Genomic DNA, 22,791 nt, shown 5'->3' on the forward strand with positions numbered 1-22,791 from the left:
CCTCCTATGAGCCAGGCTGGGAAGCTGGCAGGGATGATGGTGAGCTTTCAGGTGGGTACACCCGGGATGCTGCTGGCAGGGTCTGAAGTGAGGATGTCTTGTGGGTGGATGTGGAGGCTGGAGTGTTGGACACAGCACACTGGGAAGTGCTGGCACTAAGGGAAGCCATTTGCCAGCTGTGTCCCCAAGGGGTCATCCAGCCACAGTGTACTTGGGCTGGATGCATCCCCTCCATCTGATTTGTGTACCCCGCCCCTAGGGACTCATTGCTTAAGGCTCCTGAGCCCCCTATAAGCCCTTGACATTCTGTCTAATTTCAGGTTTATTTAAACAAGTATATGACTTTAGATAAGAAGTTTCTCTCCCAGGAATTTACTCCTGTACACCATTGTCTACAAGGGTATACATCACAGCCATTTTTTAATAATGGTAAAAACAAAAACAAAAACAAAAACCCTGCAACCAACTCAGATGCCTAACGACAGAGAACTGGCTAAATAAATGATACTATTTAGTTTGCCCATAAGGTAGACTACTCTGTGTACCGATTAAAAGTGATGTTATAGATGGATATTTAATGAGATGGGAAAATGTTTGCTATGTATTAGTTGAAGAACAGGTTACAGAATTGTAAGCACAGTGTGATCCCAATTAGGGGAAAAATGCAACCACAAATTAGATAAATTATAGATAGAGGGAAGATGAAAAGCTTGGGGGTTATACACCAAAACGTTAACCATACTCAGATCTGAGGTAATTTTAACTTTCTTTGTAATTTTTAACTTTTTACCTTTTCTACAATGTCCATGTGGTAGTTTACTAATATAAAAAGAAACCCCAGCAAATTACATACTCCATAAGATATATGGAGATGTGGCCTCCTCCACCTGACCCTCCAGCTCTGGGCCATCCCCAGGCCCTGTTTCCTGCTCTTCCTGTTCCCTCACTCCCAGCCTGGGCCCCTTGGCCCCCACAGAGCCAGGGCCAGAGCCAGAGCCAGAGCCAGAGCCAGAGCCAGGGGCCCTGGCCAGAGCCGGAGCGGCTCCTTCACACTTCCCAGTGCTCGAGCTCAGCGTCACAGCAGCCCTTGGCTGCATCAAGAACAGTTTACTCTAAAGTGACAGGGGAATTTTCAATTTCCTAAAACCCATTTCTTGTCAACACTGGCTGCTAAATATTTTATGCCTTCTGGTCCTGTGGCACCTTGGGGACCCGCTTGCTCAGACCTTTCTGCCAGTCATTATGATGAAAAGATGGTTACCTGATGGGTGGGTGGGGAGGGGGGTGGGGGAGAGGGATGAGGGTGGAAGCAAGGAAGAGCAAGTGCTGGCCTGCTCTCTCCCTTCTTCCTGCGCTGCACAAAGGCTCCTGGGAAAGAAGAAACAGTGGTCTCAGAGTCAGTCCTGGCTCTGTCACAGAGCCCGTGTGACGGTTCTGAAGCAGACCAAGCACACGAGCTTCTCTGATTTCACCTCCTGGTAGTGACGGCCACACCAAGGCTTAATGTCCTGTCACCAAAACGGAGGAAGGAGACTTGAGAATTCCTGTGGACCCTCGGGCTCCCATGTTCTGCGGTCCTGAGAGGGGACGGAGCAACATCTCCCCTGCCCTCCTGAATATTCGATGCCTTTCTCAAAGTGCTCTGAGGTGACTGCCTTGTTGCAGAGTTATTCTCAAAAAATGGATTGCCAAGTGGATGAATGAATGTGACTGACGAATGGCATAGAGCGAGCGAGGGATTTGAGGCCAGGGTGGCTGGCTTCTGGTCTCAGTCCCACAATTACTACAGGTGTGCGTTACTTAAACACTTTGAACTTCTTTCCTCATATGTAAATGGACGTGATAAATATTACAGAGAGTGATTGTGAGGATCAAACAAGACATTGTACAAAGCATTTCTTTTGTAAATCGTAAAGAGGAATGAATATTTACAGCTTACTACTAGCTCCCAGGTACAGTGCTAGGCAATTTATATACATGATTTCATTACAAAATTCTTTTCCACATTCCTGATGGCACCTAGCAAGGGCTCTGCATTTATAACTGCAGTTTTTCCTCCAAGCCTCAGTTTCCTTATCTGTAAAATGGGGTAGATAATATCACCTCTTGGGATTATCCTGACAGCTAAATAAGAAAAGTGGAGTCGTATCCATCTCTGTATTCCCATTTCCAACAGTGCCTGGCATGTGGTAAGTTCTCAAGAAATCATTTTGAACCCTCCGGGCACAGTTATACTCTGTAGCCTGCTGAGCTAGGAACTAATCCCCTCTTTGGACTAGGTTGCAACATCATCTGTTCCTTCTCTACTCTATGCCTCCCTCTAGCATCTCCTCAGGCCTGGTCTTCATCTTCTCCCAGGGGAGATGGTCTGAGTTCCTTGCTTTGCATTCCTGCCTCTGAGCCGTGTTCTTGGCTCTCTGGCTTACTTCCCTGCTCCCCGTGGGGCAGTAAAAAAGCTCTGAGTGTTTGTACAGAGGAAGCTCTCAGAATGAAAGCCAGGACCCCCGCCCGCATGTGTGTGGAAAAATATAAGCCTGTGTGTGGACAGTTTGGTAAAAACGATTCTATGCTTAGTTGCAGAGGAGGGTAGTAAGGACCAGGGGCAAAGGGACTGTAGTCCAGGATTTCTGCAGCTAAGGGTGGGTTTTTTCCCCCACTTCACTATATGCCAGCTGTCCCTCCAAGACTTTGATCTGGCTGCTTGGCAACACTAACTAAAGCTAAACAGCTTTCCAACGTGTGGGTTGAAAATTTTCAGCGCCCTGTGCTGGCTGGTGCAGGGCTCATTTTGAGAATCAAAAATACTCGCATGCACATCCTCAGGCATGGCAGCTTCCTGACGGGTAATTCAAGCTTGCTCACAGACTGGAGAGGGAAATTCTCGAGCCAGCAAGGGGAAGCCTGCCAAATTGGGAAGACGAGTGGCAGAGAACAGATTCCATTTGGGAGCGTAACAATCACGTTAGTTGGTGCAGAGGAAAACTGCACCAGTAACTGCAAGGGGTGTGAGGCGGGTGCTGGGACCACCAGCGGCAGCCATGGGGCTCTGGGGATGGCGCCCCATGACCATGCTGCTAACAGGCAGGCCTGACCAGTGAGGCCTCCCAGCCTCTGCTGCCCGCTGAGTACAGGGAGCAAGCAGGTCAGCAGTTGGCGGCAAGGGGCCTCTTGCAGGCTCCCCTACAAGTGAGGGGTTTCAAAAGCTAAGTGAGGTTATTGCTGACACTACTCTGCAATTCAATGTAACTCATGCCTTCCCTTTTCCTTGGTTTTGCTAATGTTGCCAAGAAGGATATTCACTGATTCAGCTCCGCCAGGCTCTACCCAAAGCATCTAGCAATAAAGGACACTTCCCTTGCCAAGACGTTGTGGGACAAACTAGGGACATGCTGAATGGCCAGTCACTGGGTCTACACTGGATTCCTGGTGTTCACTGCTAAGGTCCAGACTCTTTGGCATTGCAGGGGAAAGTCCCTCCCTAACTGGCCCCAAATCATGCTTCCAGCTTCAACTCCTGCTTCTTTATTCCAAGAACCCTCTGCTCCTGCATTCAATCTTCCCATGGTCCTTGAACGTACCAGGCCCATTAATATCTTTGCACCTTTGCATATGCTGCTCCCTTCGTGTGAGATGTCTCTGTTTGTCCTTGCCAACTAGCAACCTCTAAGTAACCTTCAGTCCTGCGAAGCTGAAGTCAGTTATTTCCATTTTAAAGATATAAAAAGAGAGGTTCAAAGGACTTCAGGAACTTGTCTGAAGTTCCTTAGCTAGTGAGTGGCAAGGCTAGGACTCAGTCCATCACCAACTATGGGTTATATGCCTACTGTTTAGCAGGCACCCTGGTTACAGCAGAGGAAAAGATGAACAGAATTCCTGGTCCTCGTGTAGTGGACCATATAGAAAGAGAAAAGAAAATGTGCAAGGACCTGTAAGTGTTTCCAAAGAGGAAATTCACGGGCAGTTATGGGTTTAAATTCACACCATGTGAATCTCTGCTGCCTTTGAAACTTCTCTGGGCAGATTTCTTCCCTGTTCCCTGAGGTCCCTCTCTCACCTACCTGTCACCCCTGATGGTGAAGTCCCAGAGCACTGAGCTATGACACTCTTAAGTGGTTTCCCCAGGCCCAGTGCCAGGAGTATGCTTTAAAGGGCCAGCACAGTATAAAGATATTGGGCTTGTGGGAGGGATAGGTGCCCTGTGAGAGGATGAGGGTGCAGACCCAGAGCTCTAGAGGGCCAAGCTTTCTCTTTACCTGAGAAATATCCATGACAGAGTCACAGCTGAGGGGCCGGGCTGAAGTAAGGTCGTTGGAGCCCAGCAGGGTGGAGATGACTCCATTCTGATCGATGCGTCTGATCATGGTGCCGTCCACGAAGTAAATCAGCCCAGACTTGTCCACCGTGATGCCTGGGAAAGAGAAGCCAAAACAGGAAATCAATGCTAGAGGTGGTTAACAACCTATGTGCTCCTGGAGCCTTGCAGGGTGATGGTGAACCTCCCCTCTGTGATTTGATGACATCCTCCCTACAGGATTCATTCCCCTTCTATTTTTTTTTAAAAGATTTTATTTATTTATTCATGAGAGACACACACACACACACACACAGAGAAGCAGAGACACAGGCAGAGGGAGTAGCAGGCTACACGCAGGGAGCCCGAAGGGGAACTTAGCCCCAGGACCCTGGGATGGTGACCTGAGCTGAAGACAGATGCCCAGGGGCATAGGGTGACTTGTTTAGAGCAGGGATTAAAACTGGAGTCTTCTGATTCTCCTGGGGTCTGGTCTTTCTACCTTACTGCCTCTGGAGATTTTTTTACCTATCAGCTTAGTTTGCTACCGAAACTGGACTCATGCTTCTGGGGTTTTGTCACACATTAGAGGTAGCAGTAAGGAGAACCTTTTTCAATGTCAAAACTGTGAATTATTTAAGTTAACCTACTAATGAAGCCTTGTAATTATAATAACCAAATCCTCTTTTTGGTAACAAGTTTTCTTTTCTTCCAAGATAATCATCCTTCATGTTTTTCTATTCTGTTATTGTTTTATTTTCATCAGTTATTATTGATATATAGAGCCTACACACGAAACCTTTGGATGTGTGAAATAAATGCCTAACAAAAGGCATGTGGAAGATAGCCTGAATATACCATTCATTTTCTCCATGACCAACTGCATGACTTTGGGCAAGTCACTGGGTATCTTTGCATTAGTATTCTCAGCTCTTAAATGAAGGGATTATTCTAAATTTGTGCTTCTCACTCCTGGATGTGTTTTCTATTATGCACCCCACAGGTAGCTGGTTCAGAGAGCCCCAGGTGGAGCTTGCATATCTAAGTGTATTTTTGACAAGCACCTTGGGTGATAACACATAAAACAAAGTTTGAGAAGCAGTGTAATGAATCAGTGCTTCTTAACCAGTGATGTGTATCAGAATTGCCAGAAGAATTTTTTTTTTAAGAATTTTAATTAAAAAAAAAAAGAATTTTAATTTTTGCCAACACATACCTGCTTGGCCTCACTCCTGGAAATACTAATTCTAGGGGTGGCTGGGACTGGGACCAAGGTATGTTTTATCGTGGGTGATACTGATTTACACCCCAAATTTCCATCCCAAGAGTTAAACATAGCCCAACCAAACTGAGAACGCTTAGGGGTGCTGGGGCTGAGAGACAAAGGAGATGTGCCTCCCCTAGGAGCACACAGTCTAGATGGGGAGGGAGAGAGGGAGTCAGGGCCACGTGGAGTGCCCAGGAGTGACATGATGACATAAGGAGATTCTGGTCAGTTCTGTTCTGTCTCCTCTGGGCACCAAAATGAAAGAAGGGGTCGAGTAAAGCTTCACAGAGGTAGAGACTTGCAAGAGAAAGCTTTCCAGTTGTATAACCTTGGCCATGTCACTTCACTAAGTCTAGCTTCTTCATCAATGAAATGAGAATAATGACAGCTGACTGCAACTATTATTAGTAACTCAATAATTATTCATGACTTATAATTAGGAGAATTTGACTAGTGCTTTGTGAAGGCCCTTGCTCTGGGGGTCCACGTGTCCAGGACCTGGGGTGGTTTCAGACACCCACGGGCCTCTGGGTGATGAAAGCCCCCTGGAGGAGTAGTTCTGTCCGCCGCCCCCCGCCCTGCCCAAGGCAGCTCAGGGCTGGAGAGTAATTTCACACAGAGAACAAGGCAGCCTTCAGGCTGGGAAGCCTTTCTTCTGTCCCTGCCTAGAATGTAAATTAATCACATTCTTTAAGGACCAGGACAGGAGTTTTCTGGTCTGCCTGGTTATGCTCTGTCTTTCTCTTCCATCTGCTAGGACTGATGAGCGCTCCGCGAACAATCAGGTTTCTTGTTTACAAAGTTGGCTGCACAGGCTAATAGAAGTGATCTGCCCCCTGATTAATTACTTCAGTTTTTCTCCTTTTGTTGTGCTAAATAGATGGACATCTTTGCTCCTCCCCGCTGTGAAGTGTCTGCATATTGTGGCACCCTTGTCATTTCTCTCTGGGTTAATTACAGGCTTTTGGGCAATTTCACTGCCACTACATCTGTGTGCCTGCGTGCGCGCATCTGCGTGTGTGAGCGGAGGGTGGAGAACACACGTGTGTGTGGAGCCACTGAGAAAGGCCTGGAGAGAATCAAATTTTCAAAACAAACCATTTAATTCCAAGACAATAGAATGTTGTAACTGAACATGGTCTCGGGGGATCCACGTGGCCCCGTCTGCTCATTTACCACGGGGAACACAGACCCACAGGAGGAGGGGAGCCGCCGGGGAGCGGCAGGACCAAATCAGAATGCAAGGTCCCCAAGTGCAAGCCTGGCGCTCTTTCCTCTGCAGGTTGCTTGCTCAGGGTTAGGAAATCCTAGTTAGGACCGTGGAAGTCACAACACTTAACCCCACAGTTACCACCTGACCAGTGCCGGTGTGTAAGAGAGAGGCGATGATACGATGTATGAGATGGTGTGATAACGTAATGTAATGTAACAATTAAAATAGAAGTCACTATTTATGAGATGTTTATCAAGTGTCTGGAACCACTGACCATTTCACTCCTGATAATATTTAATCTGTACTATAGCTGTGCAGGACATTTCTATTACACAGACGAGGAAACGGGTTAAGCGACTCGCCCAAACTCACACGGCTCTTAGGTGGCAATGTCTGAATTTGAATACAGAGCTGCCTGATTTCACTAGAGTTTATGCTTTGACTGGAAAGTGCATATAGCAACTGCATTTTAGCAACCACTTTCACAGACATTAATTCCATTCACTAGGGGCACAGCTGGGTCTGTGATTTCAGAGAGGCCCTGAAATCTGGCACTACTTACTAATACAATCATATATGACATTTTTGTGGGATATTGTATATGAAATGTATTAACTTTGACCCTCAGAACAATTCTAGGAGGTGGACACAGAAAGTATTAATGTCCCATTTGATGGGGGCGCTGAGGCTTAGACACAATAGGTCACCAGCTTTATGGCCTGCACACAGTGACACTTTGCTGATAAACATCAATAATGATGACTTCTCCTCCAAAAAGCATTCCCTGTATCATAGGCATGGAGGTCTCTTTTGCCTCTGATTCCCTCACACAGTTCTCCTTGCTTCCCAGTGAGTACCTCTTCCTCTCTCCCACACTGGTGATTCATGTTCGAGTCTTATTTCTTCTGCTACACTGAACTGTCTATGCAACCATAGTGTACCGCACACTCGGGGAATACTTGTGGGATAAGCGAATGAAAAACTGTAACTGTGGGTATTAAGAGGTCTAACTTTTTGAAGGACTCAAAACTGAAGCCTACAGTTTACCCATCCTATGGCATGTGAACATCTACAAAGATGATATGCTGCAATGTTTTTATAAAACAGTGACATGAGAGAAAGCGTAAATGTCCAGCAGTAGGGGACTGATAAATGAATGATGGGACATCTCTTTGATGGAATGCTATACAGCCATAAAAAATGAGTACAGAGGAGACTAATAACATGGAGAAATGTCATGATATACCAGTTAGGGAAAAAAAAAAGTAGGTTTCTAAGACAGTTTAACATCTCCTCATCTGTCTATTTCTGGTGAGCACACAAACACATGCACACCAACACATAGAAAAAAGACTAGAAGAAAAGATGGGAACTGCTACCTGGGAATATTTCCAGCTGGTGGAATCATGACAATTTTAACTTTTCTCTTTAGACTTCTTGATATTTTCCAAAATGCTTTCACAAGGATAAACATGCATTTCTGTCAAAAAACGGGGTAGGTCTTAAGCCTGAATTTTGCTATCACATGGGACTGATTTACAATTATTTTCCAATCCTAAGCCTACTTTCCTAACTCCTGGGAAATAAATGATTAGGACCCAAGCAGTGTTATTGATTGTGTTTAAAAAGCAAGGTCTTACCTCTGGGGTTGGTAAGTGTGGCTTCGGTGGCCTTGCCGCCGTCCCCGCAGCGAGTGTCATCGAAGGGGAGGCACTGGTCACCTGTCCCCGCCACCACCTCGGAGTTCTTGACAAGGTCCTTCACCACCACGGTGGACTTGATCTTAAAGACCCGCCGGCTGTTGGTGTCTGAAAGGAAGACAGCCCCGCTCATGGGGTCCGTGGTCAGGTAGTATTTATGCGCTGGGCTGTGACTGTGAAATAAAGACACACCAGTGGTGAGGACTTCCTTCCTTACCATCAGGTGACCACAGAGGTATAACTTGAATCTGACCAAAAAGTCACATGGGGATGATACCTCTCTCTTGGGTGACGGTTCTGCAATTTTTCTGACCCTAGTGGTTGGCTTCACTATCCCTTTTACTGAACTGTTAATACAAAAAGCTCTTGCCAGTTGCTGTGATGCCCTGCCCAGCACCATGTCTGTATTAGGCACTCAACACGCATTTTCTTAAAAGGATGACCAGGGGGGCTTACGACCCATGGCCTGTAAATCCAAGCCAGAAACACAAGAGGGCTTGCCTTTAAGAAAACACTTCAAGGGGTGCCTAGGCGGCTCAGTCGGTTAAGTGTCTGCCTTTGGCTCAGGTCATGATCCTGGGGTCCTGGAATAGAGCCCCACATCGGGCTCCCTGCTCAGCGGGGAGTCTGCTTCTCCCTCTGCCCCTCCCCAGCTCATGCACTCTCTCTCAAATAAATAAATAAAATCTTAAAAAAAAAAAAAAAGGAAAGAAAACACTTCAAGAGTTCAAAACACAAGCCCTTCTTTTGCAAGTTTGTACAGCAGCCTCCCCCACCTCAGGACTGGCTAAGACCCTGGCCAGAGCTGACTCCCAGTCGGTGGCAATACAGTCTTCTGTTGACTCAGACCCATGTTATTATCAGGAACCCAGCAGTCTCCCTTCTACAGTCATATATAATGACTTGCAGGATTTGTTTGTAATCTGCAGCAACGCCCAAGGAAAAATAAATAAAACAAAGGGAGCGGTTCTGGTGATTGTTCAGTTTCTAGAAAGCAGTCATAAGAACGAGGCTGTGCTGACAGAGGGACATAAAGGCAGACCACAGCTACATGGAGGGTTGCGGAGACAAGGCACTGCCCCTGGGCACATGGCAGGAAAAATGCACAAGTTTTGGAATCAGATCAGTCTGGCTTCCAAGTCTGGCTCTGTCATTTCCAGGTTCTGAAACTTGGGCAAGTTACCTGGCCTTCTGACCCTCAAGTTTCGTCATCTGCAAAATGGGGTATTAACAGCTACCTTGTTGGTGTACTGAGAAAATTATCTAAAATCTTAGGTGAAAAATATTTAGCCTAGTGCATGGCACATAGCAGATAGTCAACGATTGCTAACGGTTATTTTAAATCCTAGTCATTATGTCTGTTTTGCAGTTAGACAGGACCACAGAGTAGGTATCCCTAATTAAACCTGAGTTTTCCTATCACGCGGTCCTGCTTTATAATTTCTTCCAAGTCTAGGCTGAATTAAAGCTGGATTCCTAGCTCCTGGAAAGCTAGTTTTCAGGTCCTGTGCGTGGGCTGGTCATTCCTGGGCGTCACACTGCATCTTAATACTGGTGGCCAAAGTCTCAAGGGTCTCTCCCTCTGTTCAGGTTGCATGGCCTGGCACTGGCCATTTTGCCTGGATGGTGGGATACAAACCGTGCTGGGGATTCAGAGGGCAGATGAAGCAGAGCCTAGAGCATCAGTAAAGGAGGGGAACTGTACAAATCCCCCAGATATAAGTAAGAGAATCAGAAAAGTCTAGAAGGAAGCTCTTTTACATTTTATCAGGCATGTAGGTTTTGGGTCCTTTTGAAACACAAAATTTTACTTTACAGATTGGTATTTTTTGAATTATATATGAAGAGGGGAACATTATCATTCATTCAGTGTCAGGGTCTCTGAAACTTAATCTGGCTCCAACTAGCTGTCATCATAACCATCCCTTGCTTTGAGCATTGTCTTGGGAACTGGATGATTCTCAACAGGGCCAGGTTCCCAGTCCCAAAATATCCTCCCTTTATTTTCTCTCCCCAGATTTAGACTAAGGTGACATGATTTTCTCGAACTGTCCTTCCTCTCTAAGCCCTAATACCACTGTCCCATCACCTCATCCTTCTCAAATAAAAGGCAGGTCTTTCTGCCTGCAGTATGGATTCTTCCCAGGCCATTCTTCCTTGTTCTAACCCAAACGTCATCATATCACCCCAATGCCCTCCTTTCCAGGATTCCCCATGGCTTCTGGGCTAAGTTTAGACTCCCCAGCCTAGCAACACACAGGGCCCTTTGCGCGCTGCAGCTGCCTCATGTCCCTGCAGATGCCCTGCACTCCAGCAGTACTGACACTTTGTCCCCCCCACATCTCTGCACCTCCCATCCCCGTTCTGTGGAATGTCCCGTCCCCTTCCCTTTCCAGCCTGCTGAACTTTTACTCATTATTCACATGTCAGCTCAATGGTACCTTTTCTGGCAAAACCTTCACTGACCCCCGTGTGTGGAGATTCATATCTGTTCATAACTGGGTTACAGGACACTTCACATAATGCTGCAGCTATTTATTTATGAGGCGTCTCCCAAATCCAGCAGTCAACACTTGAAGGGGAGAGATGGGATTTTATTCACTTTTGTATTTCCAACGTTCAACTTGGTGCCTTCTAGTGCACAGTAGCCACTTGCTTTAAATGGATGGCATCTCCATTTTGAGCTATTTAAATGCCATTTTCATCTAAATTACTTCGTGTTTCTTTTACATCTCTTTTGGGGGAAATTGATAACAGGAGAGATGTCCTGTTGATCTTGAAATGTCCCCTGAGACTTACCCCTAGAATGCAGCACAGATTTAATCTTCCTAGATGACACGGATGCTGGCTAAATAAAATGCAGTGACCTTAGATCCCACTCTGCAATGCAGGGCAGCCTTGGTCTCTCTGCTTTCCTGATGACAGCTGTGAGGTGGGGGAGATCATTTCGTTTCTTTGTGCATCACTCATGATAAACTGGTGCTATCCACCTTGGCAGAAAATGTGTCCCTGAGGGAGTACAGTGGGGGCCCTGTCCACTTAGATTAGCCCCCTGAATTTCTGGCTCATGTCTTCCTGCACTGACCCACAGGAGTGCCACTCATGTAGAGTTTCTCAGCTCACTAAATTCCAGAAGAGGGGGGCCCTGGCAGAATTGTCCAGAGAGTCTCAAAAGAGCTGTGGCCCATCTTTTGTGTCCAAGGACATATTTGTGGTCTGGTGGTCAGGTAAGTGTAGGGTAAAGGATGCTAGCTTTGAAATCAGAAGGTGTGGGTTCTAATTTGAACAGGTCACCTAAATCGCTTAAACTGTAGGCTGTCAGCTGATGAAGCTCCTGCTCTGCTTTGCCCACAGGCTTGTCATCAGGATCAAATGAACTTACACATCTCAACAGCCCTTTCCAGTTGGTAGAGCTCTTGGACAGTCTTCAATGCACTTCTTCCTCATGCCACCAGTATAGGGAGCAGCATCTGGACCTCTGCTGGGGGCAGGGCCACCATTCAGTGGAAGAGAGCTTGCAGAGATGACTGTCACTGCTACCACCTCTGGGTGCTTGTCCTGCCCCAGACACCATCCTAGCATTTTATATGCGCAGCCTGACATTCCTCACAACTATTGTGTATGGCAGGGGCTTATTGTTGGTTTCATATACATATATATATGTGTATATATATATGTGTGTGTATATATATGTGTGTGTGTGTGTGTGTATGTATATATATATATATATATATATATATATATATATATATATTTCTGAAATATACATTTCAGAAAAACTGAGTCTACCAGAGGTGAAGTGACTTGACAAGGGCCAGAGACTGCTGAGTGGCAGAATGAGTTTCCAACTCCAATCTTCTTGACCTAAAGGCTGTGTTCTCCCTATTTCCCTACACTGTCTCTCAGGGCCTAGAAAGCGCCACTGCCCTTATGCATCAGGGAGCACCCAATCATGTCCTGAGATCCAGCTCCATCATCATCTCATCTGCAATGCCATTCTGGATTTCCAGGCCCTGCATTCCTCCACCAGATAACTGGCCACTTCCTTTGTGGTGTCAGCAGATCCTCAGGAGAACATACTTTTAGTATCTGTAGTATCTTAAAATGCTTTTCTGTTTAGTTGTCTGTCTCTTCAATGACATCTTGAACTCTTCAAGAGTAGTGACCAGCTTTGAGCCCTTGCTGTTTAGCCCTGGGCTGGTATAGAGTAAGTATCCCAGAAAGGTCTACTGAATTTATGAATCAGTGAGTGAATGACTATCTGCCTCCCTGGGAGCATACAGAGGAAATACTAATGCTAATGATCTTACAGTGATAGTGCTCAAACATGACTACACATCAGATTCACCAGAAAAGCTTGAGAAAGAAAAGAAAAGAAAAGAAAAAAAAGAAAAGAGAAGAGAAGAGAAGGAGAGAAGAGAAGAGAAGAGAGAGAAGAGAAGAGAAGAGAAGAGAAGAGAAGAGAAGAGAAGAGAAGAGAAGAAAAAAAGAAAAGCTTCACTGACAACATCTGAAGGGGTTGGGCATCTGTACCTTTAAGATCTCTCCAGGTGACTCTGAGGCACAGTCAGAATTAGAAACTGAGGCCTTATACCAGTGCTCTTCAAATTTTAATGGGCAGACGAATCACCTGGAGATGGTGTTAAAATGCAGATTCCAGTTCAGCTGTTCTGGGGTGTGGGCTGAGAGCCTGTATCTCTAGCAAGTTCTCAGAGGATGCCAGTGTTGCCTGTTTGTACTTCGAGTAGCAAGGCCTTAGAATACTCTAAAAAGACCATACTTGCATGAGATGGACCCCAGGCCCAGCTCTGCATCAGCAACTGTGTCGGATTCAGCTCTGAATTCGTAGTATCAGGGAAAGGTCACAGCTCTGTTTCCAGAGTCCACCAAGGGACCCACATTCTTTTCTACCTCTGTAAACGGAATTTGGCACCTCTGGAAGCCACATACACTCTTGGAAACTATGAGGGTATCATTCCTGACATTCATGAGCTGAAATCGAGCCTCATTCTGCCCTCTTTCTGGATGCTCTGGGGAGTTTCCTGGTAGGAGCTGGGAATCCAGGCACCCGAGGCAATGTATTCCCTGCTCCTGCGTGAGAATTCTCCCTTTGTCTCAGGGTAACCTCTACAAACGGGCGTCCTTTGACCACATCTGGTGGCAGTCCTGGGAGAACTTGATGTGCTGCTTCTTAGAACCAGTGGGAAGAGTCACAAAGACAGGAGTTCAGATACTAGCTCTACTGCCCACTCGGTAGGTGACCTGGGGCAAATCACTTCATTACTCTGAGCCTTAGTTTCTTTATCTGAGAAATGGGGATAATCACAACCACTTCAAAGGGCTACTCTGAGGATGAAATCGTACAAAGAATATAAATCTCTGAGCACAGTGCCCGTTCCATTAAGAAATAAAAATGCCCAATAACTGGCAGCTGGTCACCTGGAGAAACCTTCAGAGTATTTCTGTTGCTGCATAATGGAAAAGCCAAAGCATGTCAGACTTAATATTGTCCTGTCCAACCTATTTCCTGGGGCAGTAAAGGGCTCTCTGGTGGAGAGCTGGGATTGATGGAGACCTGAGTTCAGCCGTACTTCTGAACAACAGCCTTCAAGCGTTCCTTCACGACCCTGGGGAAGAGGTCTAGGAGGAAATGAGGATCCCTGTTACTGCAAAGGGTCTGGCGAGGAAGATGCCCAAAGGATTAGGGGTCCTGCACTGAGCAGGCCCCGTGTGGTGGGCAGAGGTGGACAAGATCGCCCTGGGGAGCACACACATACGGGCCGCCACTCCTGGGAACAGCTGAGACAGCAAATGCTCATGGACAGAGAGGACAAAATTTTAGAACTTTTTAATCCACTTCTGACATTTACAAATGGGGACACAAAGGCCCTGAGAGACGAAGGGATTTACCGATATCCAGGTGCCAATTAAAATTACAGCTGGGACCTGGGTCTTTTCACTCCTGATTTTCTTTAAAAAACTGGAGAATGGTAGAAAGAAATTCCTTTTTTCCTTCCACTTTGGTTTACCTCAGAAGCAGTGTTCGGCACCTGAGAAAGCGACAAATTGAGGGAGGGCAGGAAGCTGGCTTTGAAATCATGCCATGAATATATCAAAAGATCACTAAATATCAGGAAAAAAAAGGTGCCAAACCCACAACTCTCACAGTTTACAGATGATGAGACTGCAAACTGGAAAAGCTGGGTGACCAACCCAGAGGCACATGACGAGTGTATGACAAAGATGGACAAGAACCCTGGTCTCCTGATTCTTTCCAGCTCGGGCCCCAGTAGCCCAACTGTGTCCCAGGCAGTTACCACCACTGACTGAAGGTTTTAATGTGAAATGCTGGGTTTTTACCCAAGATCTACATAGGAAATGTACTTCTGTGTTTTCTCTAAAACCCAACTTCGGGGTGTGTGCTGATTCATAGTCTAGTATCATCCATACAAAGCTCACTGAAAATTCTTTTAGATTTCAGTGTCAGGAAAACAATATTCCCCCTCAGAGAAGTGAGCATATTTTCCCATTTCTGATAATGCAAACCATGAGAATAATTAAGTTTCTCTGTTTATTCTGGCTTCCAGGAAGCTCATGGTTTAGTTTGACAATCACATATGTGTGTCTTCCTTTTTTCTTTTTTTCTCAACTTCTATTTAATTTACTTTAAGACATATGTCTTTGGTTCTAAGAGGACACAATTACTTTTTCGGGGGAAAAATGGAGATACTATCATCATCATATAATTGTTATGATGATAGTAATAATACATATGAAAATAATAATAATAATAATAATAATAATAATAATTACCATGTCTGCAGTTCCTCTCTCTGCCTGGCATGGTGCTCGATACTTTACAAGTATCCTCTGTAACCCATAAAAGAGCCTCCAAAAAAGACTTTGTAAACTTCAAGGCAGAAATGAAAGCTCAGAAAGATGAAGTGATTTTTTTTCAAGGTCACACAATGGGGGAGCTTCAGCTTTCTCATCTGTAAATTGGGTGTGGCATGAACGCTTACTTCACAGGATGGTTTGAGGATGAACTGCTATATTCTATGTAAATCACCGAGCCCTCTCCCTGCCACACATTAGAGGTTCTATCCATGTTAATTATTATTATAACCTTAAAATAATACATATGATAGCGGCACTTGGGTGGCTCAGTTGGTTAAGCATCTGACTTCAGCTTAGGTCATGATCCCGGGTTCCTGAGATCGAGCCCAAGCTCATCCAGGGAGTCTGCTTCTCCCTCTCCCTCTGTTCCTCCCCACTGCTCCTGCTCTCTCTCTCAAATAAATAAAGTCTTAAGAAAATTAATATATATGATTGTTACATTAATACTATATCTAGTTACAAAGGTATTGATATCAACATTACTGGATTTTGGGTCTCTTTCCACCATTCTAAGACTTTCTTTTATCCCAACTTAGCACTTACCCCATGTACCACTTTGACGTGAGCCCCATGTGGATAACTGAAAGCTGCCTTTGTAGCAGCCCCAGCTCCATCTGCCTCCAGCTATTGTCAAGTCACCCAGATGTGTGTGAGGCAGGGGGACCTTAAAGTGACTGTTACCCAAGAGTCAGATGAGTGCCACCAAGATGGTGGTGCTGATGGACAGACATATCTCTTGGTGAGTCTGACAGCCCACTCTGCCTGCTGTAGTGTCACTGTGAGCCTCCAGGACAAAACTACCCCACAACAAAGTTTCTATTTGAGGACCACGATTTTAGGTGGTCCATATGGTCTGAAAAATACTCCCCCACTCTGTCCTTGCTGGCAAACTTTCTGGTGTGGTCACCTGCCATCCCAGCTACCAAAGCCAAGGCACCCAGAATGTCCACAGAAGTGCAAATCTGAAACCTGTCTTCTTCCAGTTTCTTTGCCTGATCGAGATGTTCTGAAGACTTCCCATTGCGACCATTGAAGCCACTCAACACAGTTAGGACGATGTCCTCATTTATTCCAAGGATAAGCAGACTGGTGTTCAAATTACTATATGCCAAGGTTAAAATGGTTTTCCCTATTATTTCAGTCTGTTGTGTTCACAGACTGCCAGAGTAACTGCTGCTCTCCGCTAGAGATGAAAGGAGTTGAGACTCTTGCCACCCGCCCCCACCATCATTAATGACTTCCTCTCGTTGTAACTGATTGCCTCCAATCAGTTCCAATCGCACAGGATTCATTTGCTTTTGAGCCATGTGAGGTTGACACGTGCAGCTTACCATACAACATGCAACAAGGCAGAGGAGAGACGGGAAATTCTCCACTGGTTGGCTTACCTATGTCTGAAATCTTTATTTCTGACAGAAGACAGGAGAGCAGGGAATAGAAGAAAGAATGAGGTGTTAGCAGCGGGGTTAGAAGCATTATTAGCAGCCTGAAAACTTGACAGCAATGGTACTGTACAATACTATAATAAATAAAGACTTAGCAGCTATGACACTGATTTATTTTATATTGGATATTACTTGTCAGTGAGCTCACTTACAAGCAGCTACATATCACAGAAGAGGCATGGTTTCCCCTGCACCACTACTGCTGAGTTCAGGGGAAGAGGATGTGGCTGACACGCTGCTGCTCTCACCAGGGCTAAGGCAGAGGCTGCAACAGCTAATTCCCACCCCTGTGCAGACACATGCTTGCTGCTGTGTCCCTGTCGGTGTGCGCACTGCCCTATAGAGGGGTATGCAAAATTTGCGTAGCTCACCGTGATCTTTCTCATAATGGAATACAGGATCGGAAGCAAGGGGGGTGGGGGACAGGGAAACAGGCCGAGGAGAAAATATATTAAGATGATAGCACATTGATAAATTTGTTTTTCTTTCCAAATTTCATTTACTCCTCCCTTCCCTGCCTCTTGTCTTCTAGGATCTCCCCTCTAATGTGGGAGAGAGGGAGGGAAAATGGGATGTCTTATTTGAAGATGTGAAAATGGGGGCCCAGAGAGGGGTAAGTGTCTTGCCCAAAGTTGTACAGCTTCTCTGCCAAGGTGGCCCAACTCCCTAGTCTATGGCTGTCTCCATTGTTCTACAGGAGATAAGAAGACAACGTGAGCAGCTGACTGGGGCACACAGGCCTACGGGCTCCTCCTTCCTTGACAGATGTCTGTGGCAGTGAAACTCATAAAATAGAGAAGAAAGGCAGAGAATATTCCATTGGTGGTTCTCATCTGCTTCATTTGTCTGTGTGTGTGTGTGTGTGTGTGTGTGTGTGTGTGTGTGTGTATGGCTATGAACCCTTTCCTCCTGAGGGCTGCAATGACTGGTCAGCCAGCAAGCCTTCCCTTCCTTTCACATGTGCACTGCAGAGTGAGAGTCTCAGCCAGCAATTACCTCCAGGGAATAATTTAACGTGGCATCAAGCCAAAGTGGCCCTCATTGGGTCTGGTGACAATTCTTTGGTGAGGCAGAGCTGTGTGATGGCCTTCTGGGTTTGGGTCCATCATTCTAGAAGCTGGAACATGGGCAGATTCTTTAAATTCCCCGGGTGTCCTTTGTTCTTGTTTGTCAAGGGCAATAGTGATAAATATTTTATGGGACTGTTATACTGGGCAAATAGTGGGGACCTGACAAAAGTAAGTTTCCTTTTCTCTGGCCATTTTGGAGGAATGCTTTCCAGCTCATGGGCCCATCCTGTTTACATGGTCCCCAGCCCAGGAGATGAGTGGATCCCATTCCCCAAAGCAGTTCTAAGGAACTTGATGCAATTTCTCATGAAAGAGAGCATGGGGCTCCCCTGTCTGAAACCACAGCTCCCCTTTAACCCTAGAACCCACCCTATGACAGTGCTTTGGTTCTAAAAAGACCTGTTTTAGGGAGGCCTAGAGAAAATGCAACCCATCATGCCCTTCCCCAAGCTCTAAGTATGGCTGTGCTCCATCACACACAGTTGGGATGGGGAGAGAGAGAAGACTGAATCGGCTGGCTCTGCAGCACATAAGGGGCAGAGAGGCAATGCCTGATTTCAGTCCCGGGGGCTTTGATCTCAGCACCGGGCAGCAGAAGAGAACTGTTCCCAACTCGGATGAGTGTTTAGTCACAGGACCAAACCTGGCAACACTGGCATGGGGGCCGTGTCCATCCTGCCGTCCTGTCCTTCTAAGGAGACTCGTGTGAGTAATTCTAATCTGTCTGGTGCCAGGAAACAGGAAGAAATCCAAGGGCTTCCAGAGCCTAATTCCTGGTTGTTAGCAGACTTATATATTCTGGGTGCCAAGGATATTCCCCTGTGCCACAAATGGTTTTTCATTGCAGTGCCCTGTAGAAAACAGCATTTGCCTCCCCAGAGCCCCCCAGCTTCTACTTTAGCCCCTGAGCTGGGAAGCGGAGAGTCCCAGATGGACTGTGACAGGTGAAGCTCTGTCCTATCCCCTCCTCTGGATGCAGTGGGTAGTGACAGCTGGGCCCACGGGATGGCCAAGGGATGGTATCAGGGAGTGTGGGGAGGGCATCGCCTTACATACCTCAACTCCAGGATGTTGGTGACATTCCCAGATGGGAAGATCCTTCGGATGTAGTTGAAGTCGCCCACGTAGAGGCTCCCATCGGAGCCACACGTGAGGGCCACAGGGGCCAGGAGCTTGTTGCCATCAGCAAGGCCATTGCAGCTGGGGCAAGAGATGCTTCTCCGGCGCCCATTGCCCATGATGCTTCCGATGACAGGTGGCTGCTGAGATACAAACTGGTTCTCCCCATTCCCTTTGTGCAAGATGCCTGGGACAAGGACAAAAGGGCAGGATCATCTCTGGAGCAGGGCACAGTCCTCTTCTGTGGCTGACCACGGAGTCCCCTTGATTTTGCAAGGAACGCATGATCTCTGCCTACCATTTCCAGACTCACCCCCCACCCCAAGGCTGCCGCACTCCCCTCATGAAACCCAGAATGTCCTGAACAGGCCATCCTGCCTTCCTAATCCAATGCTCACAATGAGTAAGATAGGTCCTATTATCCACCTCTGTATTAACGGGGATGGGGATGGGGGTGGGGGAGCAGGCTAGTGGCTTACCTAAAATCACACGGATGGTGGTGGAAGCGTTCCTGAGCCAGACCCTGAATCATTCAGGTCCACTGCTTCTCAGATCGATTGTATACACCTTGTGTACCTAGTCCCTGTCTCTATTACAGCGTGAATTTTTTATTACACTTACCCGTTTTTCTCTCTTTAGATTGATACCATTTCAAGTACGGAAACCACGTCTTCTCCCTTTCATTAGGCACCCCCAGTGCCTAATGCAGAACTTGACATGGAGTAGATCTCAGTGAATGTTTATAGAAATGCATGAGTGAAATTCAGTCTCTTTGCACCAGGGTAGAGTCAGGAGACCTGCATTTTTAGCTGGTTTTGCTCCCAATGGCCTGATCCCAGCTGTTGCATAGGACTCACCAGTGCTTTACCTGCTTTTAGGCCTATTTCCTTACCAGCAAAATGAAGGGCCTGACCTCAGAGACTTGTAGGTTTCATCCCATACCCATTATTTCTTTTTAGGGCTTCATCGCCCTTCATCTCCCATGTTATTGCTACAATCTCCAAACTGGACTCCCTGACTCTCACCTCACCTCTCCATACTGAAAACCTGAGTTTCGTGTTTATTGTCACAAGGATCTCCTCCCAGACTATCATCTATTAGCTTTGCCCTCTATCAAATAGGCATCTTTCATTTTTATATAATTTAATCAACTATTTTGCTACTGTAATGTTTGTGTTCTTTTTGCTGTTAGGGAATCCTTCTCCTGAGATCATAAAGATATTTTCCTGTTTTCTTCTATTAAAGTGTTATCTTTCAAATTTAGATCTTTAATTAACCTTATTTATTTTGTATGTCGTGCCAACCTAATTTTACTTTTCTCTGCCACTGAGCCAGTTTTCTCAACACCAATTTCTAAAATAAATATCCATTCTCCACTGACACCTGATGCTACCTCTATAATGCACCAGTTCCTACATGTACATGGTGTAGTCATCCACAGATATCTAACCTGTCCCCCGTCCTTATTCTGTAGCTTCAGTACCCTTGCTGTTTGGCCGGCCACATGATTATCTGGAGCTGCCTACACTTGGTGGGTGACCAAGTTCTGGCCGGTGGTGTGGAAGTAGCAGTGGGGTGGACAGCTCCTGGGAGGTGTCCTTGCAATGGAGAGGGCTTACCCTTAGCCCTGTTCTTCCTTCTTGCTGGCTAGGATGTGGCTCTGAAGGCTGGAACTCAAGTGGTCACCCTGAACCATAACTTTGGGGATGAAGGCCTGAGTAGAACAATGAAAGGGGAGGAGTCCACACTTCTGACCCTGCAGAGTGCCAAGCCGGCCCTGGACTATCTACCTCCAGACTTTGAGGTGAGTGAGAAACACACTTTTAACTTGTTTCAAATTCTGTTATTTTGGCTTTTCAGACACTCATGGTCAGTTTCTGAATGCCTTGTTCTGTCCCATAGAATCTATTTGTCTGCTCCTATGCCAGGATCACACAGTTTTGGAGACTATGGCTTGTCTAAGATAGTTTAATATCTGGCAGTGCTTCTTTGTTTCATTTTATTTTAAAGGCTGCCCTAGCTATCTATAAATCTTTATCCTATCAGAAAGTTTGGAATTTGTTTGTTAGTTTTTCCTTAGACAATGTAGTCGTTTTGATAGGCATTCACAGCATCTTCAGGTTAGGTGGGAGACACCATTACCATGTTTAGCTGTTCCATCCCAGGACACAGTCAAGGTGAGCTATCAAAAATACAGAGCTGATTGTGTCACTTGTGTGCTTAAAACCTTTCAGAGGCTTGCCATCTGCCTCTGGATGAAGTTCAAAGTCCCAATCTTCTCAGCCTGGGCTCCAGCTGCTCCTGCCCCAGCTTTGGCTTTTGCTCTGCCTTCATTTCATCCTTTGCTCAAACCACAGTGAACCTTCTCTCCAATTACTCTTCTTTCAGGCTTTTGTGCTTTGGCACATATTGTGCCTTCTGCCTAGAATGTTCTCCCTGCTTGATTTATAGGGCTAATCCTATAGATCTTTTGAGACTCTAGTTCAGAGGTTCTCTCCAAAGAGACCCCTTGCTGAACCAAGCAGCTGATGTGCCCCTGTTCCATGCCCCAGTGTCCTGTGCTTTTGTGTGTGATGGCACTGTCCATGGTACAGCATGGAGACGGCCTGGGAAGTGTTTGGGGTCTCACCAGACTGCCAACTCTTTCCTTTCTGTATCCCCAGTGCCTAGCAGTCACAAACACAGAGCAGGCTCCCAAGGAGTATCTGTTGACTAATCCTTCTGACGACTGATCTCATATGAGCCCATGTAATTTGAAGTGCGCATTTTTTATCTGGCAGGTCACAAAGGATATGAGACGAAGGTCATACCTGTGGCCTGGCTCCTGGAATTCTATTAATATACTCACCACTTTGGATGTTGAGGGCATGATGTTTGTCCAGACTCCATCCTCCCAGCTTGGAAGCATCGATTTCATAGCCCTGCAGCACTGCCGTTCTTTTTTCCCAGAGGATCAGATCTGGGCAGGATTCATACTCATAACCCACAGAAACTGCAGAAAACAAAAGGTGCAAAATCCACAGGTGAGCAAAGCCTCTGCTTTGGCTTTGATCTGCATGCAAGGCTCTGGCTTGTCTTTTGTAGGAAAGGAGAAAGGATCCTGTTTCTTTCTTTCTTTGTTTTTTTTTTTTAAGATTTTATTATTTATTCATGAGAATACACAGAGAGGAGACAGAGAGAGAGGCAGAGGCACAGGTGGAGGGAGAAGCAGTCTCCACGCAGGGAGCCCGACATGGGACGCGATCCGGGGTCTCCAGGGTCACGCCCTGGGATGAAGGCAGGCGCTAAACTGCTGAGCCACCCAGGCTGCCCCAAGGATCCTGTTTCTAAGTGGGAACCAGATGTATGTGCAGTACTAACACAGAGATGCCGAGCCTTAATGTCCTCTTTTCAAAGAGCAATTGTGCATCATTAGGAAAAGTTCAAGAAAATGTACTAAACACCTTAAAAAGGACTTAGGTGAATCGATTCCCAGGACATAATCCTTTAGTATGGAAAATACTTTAGGCATAAAACTCTTCACTGCAGCATTATTTATAATAGTGCACATTGGAAATAATATAAAAGTTCAAAAGGGGCTAGAGGTTGAGCAAATCAAAGTGTACCCACTTGAGGAATATTATGCCCACCATTGGATATTTTGGTTATGAAGATAATGGGGTAACATGGAAAATGTTTATGGAATAATGCTAAGTTGGAAAGACAGGCTATATACAGTATTATATCTGTGCTTAAAAAAGACCACACATACACACACACACACAACTATAAATGAAAAAAGAAAATAAA

General features: G+C 46.0%; 1 protein-coding gene across 2 annotated transcripts in view; it reads right to left on the reverse strand.

The window, feature by feature from the left end:
• The window catches only part of TENM4 (teneurin transmembrane protein 4), a 731,611-nt gene that overhangs the window by 40,951 nt on the left and 667,869 nt on the right, over positions 1-22,791 (reverse strand). For both annotated transcript variants that reach the window (XM_041730444.1, XM_041730443.1), the window contains 4 exons: positions 21,851-21,994; positions 18,940-19,189; positions 8,412-8,644; positions 4,254-4,408 (listed from right to left, as the gene is read on the reverse strand). In XM_041730444.1, the coding sequence (XP_041586378.1) occupies positions 4,254-4,408; positions 8,412-8,644; positions 18,940-19,189; positions 21,851-21,994 (782 nt within the window). The remainder of the gene's footprint in view (positions 1-4,253; positions 4,409-8,411; positions 8,645-18,939; positions 19,190-21,850; positions 21,995-22,791) is intronic.

The sequence above is a fragment of the Vulpes lagopus genome, chromosome 15 (genome assembly GCF_018345385.1).
Source record: "Vulpes lagopus strain Blue_001 chromosome 15, ASM1834538v1, whole genome shotgun sequence".
NCBI classification, from domain to species: domain Eukaryota; kingdom Metazoa; phylum Chordata; class Mammalia; order Carnivora; family Canidae; genus Vulpes; species Vulpes lagopus.